The sequence below is a fragment of the Nannospalax galili genome, unplaced genomic scaffold (genome assembly GCF_000622305.1).
Source record: "Nannospalax galili isolate Female #2095 unplaced genomic scaffold, S.galili_v1.0 scaffold351, whole genome shotgun sequence".
Taxonomy (NCBI): Eukaryota; Metazoa; Chordata; class Mammalia; order Rodentia; family Spalacidae; genus Nannospalax; species Nannospalax galili.
Genome location: NW_008330327.1, coordinates 1,846,579 through 1,853,011, shown reverse-complemented (window position 1 = coordinate 1,853,011; position 6,433 = coordinate 1,846,579). Strand labels below are relative to the sequence as shown.

Here is a 6,433-nt window from a genome sequence, read left to right as displayed (position 1 = left end):
CAGGGGCCCTTTCGGATTAGCGTTGCTGAACAATTGCAATTAGTCTGTCTTAAACTCTGTGGCAGAACAGCTGATTGGATGACTGTGGAGCTCAATGAGACTCTTTTTTTTCTGTCAAAACTCTATTGAGGGGGATTTTGTCTCTTCTTCATCGTGTTGCTCAGCACCTGATGTTAGTGTGTTTGTTTTCTTTTACAGAGTTCCATACTTCACAACTCCCAGTTTTGCCTGGTTTCTGTCTATTGCTTGCAGTTATACCTTTCCCATGCTACCCACCCCACTTCATTCTGCAAACACACACTGGATGCCTCTTTTCGGAGTCCTGCAGACAGAGGAAAGTTCACCATCCTCCTCTCCCCCCACCAAGGGCGATGTTCATGGGGCATTATTCTCCTTAGGCAGCGTCCTTTACCCTTCACAGGCGTTTAGAGCTAAGGCGTTATTTATATTACCCAGATAAGGAATGGTGTACAAAGGTTTCTTTTTTGTCTCTCTTACAATGATCTCTTTCCTGAGACTTCTAACTTAAAACGATTTTTCATTCAACTTCTTGTTTGTTAAATCTTTTGTCTATAACATGCAATGTATTTTAAAGAGATAATAATCACGAGAAATAGACTCACTTTAAAAGCTGTATTAAACCTTTAGACCAACGAACAAACTAACGAACCATCAAACACAATTACTGTGTGTTCATATGTTTGACACTTGACCTCTGCTGGATTATCCCCATCTTGTCTCTACCTTGGCAGAAATCCTCCACTAGAAATTGTTTCCTGCCTTTCCAGGCCCTTCAAAATCTTTAATTTTATTTGCTCTTTTATTTCAGTATGTAATCATTTCTAGACTTTCTTAAAGGGAAAAAGGGAAGGAATGCTGATAAATATTATTAATTCTTTATTCAATCTTCTGTCCTACCATTAGTCTTGCTTCATCAAATAGATGAAGTTTGACTCCCCTTTCTGCTCACTTCCTGTTTGTGCTGGCTGTCCATGTAACTTCTGGTTCCAGGGGTAGTGTTTTCTTAAAAAAATTATGGACTGAAAAGTACCATTTATCCATTCATTTATTTCATGTCAAGCATTCTGCTATCTTTGGCCACTAAGGAATGCAATGACAACTTAGATATTGTGTCAGTGTCTGGGAAGTTCAAATAAAGTGGAAAACCCATCATGTACATTTTGTAAGATAGAAGGGAAATGATAGTTGTAGTGAAAGAGGTAAAGGCTTTGGGATTTTATAGTTAGAAGGGGAAGCTCTTCCTCTGATCATGCATTTACTTATCTAACCATACATACATGATTGTACGTATATATAAAATATGTAGAAAATAGGAACTGGAGAGATGGCTCAGTGGGCAAAGTACTTATTTTGCAAGCATGAGGACCTGAGTCAGATTACCTGCACTCACATAAAAGTCAGATGTAGTGGCAAGCATCTGTAACACCAGCACTGCCAGTGGAGTCAGGGCTGGGGGCCTATGATCAGCTTAGTGGACATGGTGACCTCTAGGTTCAGTGAGAGATACTGCCTCAAAAACTAGAGTGGGGGCTGGAGAGAAGGCTCAACGGTTAAGAGCACTGACTGCTCTTGCTGAGGACCCAGGTTGTGTTCCCAGTACCCATGAAGCTGACAGGCATGTGTAACTCCACTTCCAGAGAATCTGATGCCCTCTTCTGGCCTCCACTGGCATTGCATGACACAAGTGCACTTTCATACATGCAGGCAAAACACTCATACACATAAAATAATAGATAAATAAATAAATTTAAATAATATAATGTATTTAAAAGCTGGAATGGAGAGTTAAATAGGAAATGAGCACTCCTCCACACACATATACGTGAGTAAACGCACACACATGCACACACCACTCATGCACCTCCCCCCACATAAATATAAAACACAGCTGAAAAGATTCCCACCAGCTTCACTACAGAGCTGTTAAGACTAGGACCCTGTGTGCCAACCTTGGATAGTCTATTTGGAAGTTGCTCTTCTCATATCGTAAAGGAGTTTATCTTTGCCTGAGCTTTGAGAGATGTCAGAAAGACAGGAGGAAAAAGAAATATTAAATGGGAAACCAAAAAATGGTTTAACAGAGGACACTGGGGTGGGAAATAATGACAGAGTTGTTGGAAAAGAAACTTGCTTCATATGCATTTTCTAGAAGAATTGTCAGATAGGGTATCAGTAGGTGCTTCTTGCCCATGCCCTATGCATATGGTCTCAGCTGGTTTGCCAGGTTAAAAGTGCGATATTGATTTCAGTCTTATGTGATTGATAAATCATGTACATAATAACACTTGGGAGATATTTACTAAGTGGAGGGGGTTTTCAGGAAAGTTTCTCTACTCATATTCATTTTAATCTTCTGAAATATCCAGCGTCTTGGGAGTCCACTGTGGAGGTGGCAGAATACCGTTTACCTCTGAGTTTCAATTTCCTCCTCCTTTGGGTCCAGAAAGTCAATGTGATAAGAGACTGACCAAGAGGCATGTCCTCTGGTCCTGAGCTTTCCATGGGAAGCAGATGCAGGCGATTTTGTTTGCACAGGTGTCATTGCTGCAGGTGCCAAATTCCAGATGAGACCGTTGTTCCTGAGAGATTCCTTTGAAGTTCTCCCTTGCACTGCACAGGGGCCTAGGGGAAGCCTCCATGCCCTTCATCTCTGCACAGGCAAAGGGGCTTCCCGCCAAAGACTGCACATGAAAGTGTTGTGGGCACCAAGTTTCTTCAAAATTCCCTATCACCATTCTCAAAATCTTGGCATTATCTCAAGAAGTAGGTTACTACGAAACGGCTTTCATTGTTTGTATAAGGTCCATGCATGCGCGCATTTAGATTCTTCTGAAAAGCTGCAGGATAATATTGGGAATATTTATTCATAGCTAACAAATTATTTTTAATTGTTTTGAATTTTTAAACATCTCTGAAAAGTTCTTTAGTTTACTTTTAATAATGGGCAATATTATTTAATATTTATAATTAATTTCTTCACTCATTTTGATCACTTGTAGCCAGGAAGAATTTTTATAGATTTATATACTGTTAAATCCCCCAGTGCATATCATATTTGTTACTGTGTTGTTCCTATTAGTTACATTTGACAAAAACATACTTGGATGTCTCACCTCTTTAACCTTTAGTCACTTTATCTCCCTCATCTTTCCTCTCATTCTTTCTCATATATTCAAACAATGTCTTTAAAACTTATTGTTCAGACAGTTTAGCCAACTAAAGCTAGTATATCTATTGTGAAACACTCCTGTTTTATGACACCACTTTATGTAGGTTGACTCCCAATTCTGTGTAAAGATTACATTTCATCTTCTGCTACGATGGAAACCTTTGCCTTACAGGAGTTCATATTTTTCAGGTGCAGATTGATCCTGAAGTCAGACATAAAATCAAGCTGCAGGCCTTACTGTATCCTGGTTTACAGGTAATTGACTCTTACGTGCCATCTCACCGAGAAAATGAACATGGCGTAGTTCTGACACGGGACATAGCCATAAAACTCGTGAGTTTGTTCTTCACTAAGGATGAAGCACTTCCCCGGGCGATGAGAAGAAACCAGCACATGCCTCTGGAGTCCAGACCTCTGTTTAAGTTTGTTAACTGGAGTACTCTTCTTCCTGACAAGTATAGAAAGAACCATGTTTACTCTGAACCAATGCTCGGAAGGTCTGCTTATTCACTGCCAGCGCTGATGGACAGCAGAGCATCACCGTTGTTGGCCAGTGATGCCCAGTTACAGAACTTGCCACTAACCTATGTTCTTACCTGTCAGTATGATCTCCTAAGAGATGATGGACTTATGTATGCTTCAAGACTCCAAAATCTTGGAGTTCAAGTTGCTCATGAACATGTTGAGGATGGAATCCATGGAGCATTATCATATATGACATCACCACTTAACTTACGTATAGGTCTGAGGATAAAAGATATGTATATTACTTGGCTAGATAAGAATTTATAAATAATGTTTATCCCTCAATGGAGTTTAATTTGTGATAAATTTTAGTTTTGAAAAGAACAGTATAATATACATGCTGTGTAGTTCCTTCTTTCTTGTACTGTTGTGATATGTTCCATTCCAGATGCTCAACTCTGGGCTTTGGTCCCTGTTTTGCTGAAATTTCTATCTAATGGGAAATGCACTAGAGAGAAGAAAAATCTCTCATCTGGCAGATGTGAACTTAAGGACATAGTATCATGAAGGTCTCTGGGAAGGAGCTTGGACTTAAGTAAGATTCCAGGCAGTTATAAGTAACTATGTATCTTTGAGGTGATCACTAAGTTTTCTGTCTTTTGAACTCTGTATATATAAAGTGTAAGTCTACTTTCCTCTTGCTTATAATTTATTATTGCTATGGTGTTCCAACAAAGGGTTATGTTGGTTAGTCAATGTGACATCAAGTCGAGTCACTTGGGAAGAGGGAACATCACTGGAAGAAGTTCCTCCATCAGACTGGCCTGTAGGCCTGGGCATAGGGGTATTTTCTTGATTGCTAATTGATATCAGAGGGCCCACCATACTGTGGGCGGTGCCATCTCTGGAAGGTGGGCCTTGGCTGAATAAGAAAAGTAGCTGAACATGCCACTAAACAATGTTCCTCCATGTCTCTGCTTTGGTTCCTGCCTCCAAGTTCCTGATTTGACTCCTGCCCTGGCTTCCCTCAATGAGGCTCTGTGACCTGTAACTCAGATAAAGACTTACCTCCCCAAATTCCTTTTGGTCATGGTATCTTATCACAGTGAAAAATAATTAAATAACTAGAACATAAATTGGTACTGAATGTGGGGTATTGCTGTGATGAACCTGACCACATAGCTTTATGCCTTGAAGCATTTGGGTGGAGGACGATGGAGGATTGTGGGACTTTGGGCTGGAATCTGTTGAGTGCTCAGAGCTTAATGCGCTATGATGGAAACTGGGATGATAATGCAAATGCAGATGATGGAGTTCTGACTTGCAAAGCTTCAGAGAGAAATTTGAGAGTCCCTCAAAGATATCAGAACTGCTCTTTGATATTTTTAATTAAAAATCTGTAGTTTCTGATCAGCAAGGGCAAGTAAATCACTTGTGATTAATGAGGAACAGTCAGCACTGAAGTAAAACCTTTGCTCTGCTGGGGCAATCAGTGGCGATTGGCTGGGCCTGAAAAATCAGCTGTGATTAAGAAGATACAAGCATCAATAAGGTGAAATCTTCTAGAAAGTACTTCTTCAAACCTGGGTCTTCTGAAGAACAGGCAGTACTCTTAACCTCTGAGCAGCTCTCTGGTCCCATATACATTTTTTAATATTATAAAGTTCAGTATCCATGGTACGCAATTCTATGTGTTTTGACACATTCATACTATCAGTTGAATTTCACCACATTCCAGCCACAGGATGACTTTCTGAACTCAAACACTTCTTCATCTTTTTCCTATTGAAACCCTCCCTTTCACCCCTGCCCTTGTACATTGCTGAACTATTTTCTCCATAAATTTACTATTCCTAGAATATTGTATGTGGAAACACACAGTATGTGCTCATCAAATGCCTTTTATTTTAAACCTTTTCTTCATTTTAAAAAATACTTTATTGCTTTTATTTTATATGCTTGGATATATGTAAGTGCACCCTTGTCATGCAATGCCTGCAAAGGTCCAAAGAGGGTGTCAGATCCCTTGAAACTAGAGCTACGGTGAGCTGCCACGTGAATGCTGGAAATCGAACCTAGGTCCTCTGCAAGAGCTTCCAGTGCTCTTAACTGCTGAGCTATTTCTCCAGACCTTTCTCTTCATTTCTATGTTATATTTCTTGTATGAAATTACCTGTATTATTTATACCTTTACACAGTAATTTTCATTCTTCCTGGTGTGCGTTCTGGACTAATATTCTTTGCAAAGTGGTGTGATTTGTTTGCTTATTTGTTAGAAGAATTTCTTCCTTTGAAAAATTTTGTTACAGCAGGGACTGGAGAGATGATTAGTGGTTAAGAGCATTGGCTGCTCTGGCAGAGGACCCGGGTTCAATTCCCAGCATTCACACAGTAGCTAACAGCTGGCAGTAACTCCGGTACCAGGGGAACCTGGCTCTCTCTTTGACCTCTGTGTCACTGTATGCACTTACATACATGTAGGCAATACACTGATAAACTTAAAAATAAATAAATAAATATATTTCAAAATTTTGGGACAGGGCATCTGTCTCTGTGTTGTCCAAGCTGGTCTTGAACTTCTCAACTCAAGTGATTTTCCTGCCACAGACTCCTGAGTGGCTGAGACCATGCACAATGTCTGTGTGTGTGTGTGTGTGTGTGTGTGTGTGTGTGTGCGTGTGTATTTACCTATCTATATTTTGTACTATTTGTGGTGTCTTATTTACTAATTTCTGGGTTCTATAGCTCTGGCTTATGCTTTTTTTCTAATCATAGGCC

The 6,433-nt window shown here is 39.9% G+C and overlaps 1 protein-coding gene across 1 annotated transcript in view; it reads left to right on the top strand.

The window, feature by feature from the left end:
• The window catches only part of LOC103743487 (arylacetamide deacetylase-like 2), a 19,163-nt gene extending 15,181 nt beyond the window's left edge, over positions 1-3,982 (top strand). Inside the window, exon 5 of the mRNA XM_008844819.1 lies at positions 3,380-3,982. Within this exon, the coding sequence (XP_008843041.1) occupies positions 3,380-3,982 (603 nt within the window). The remainder of the gene's footprint in view (positions 1-3,379) is intronic.
• Positions 3,983-6,433: the final 2,451 nt, after the last annotated feature.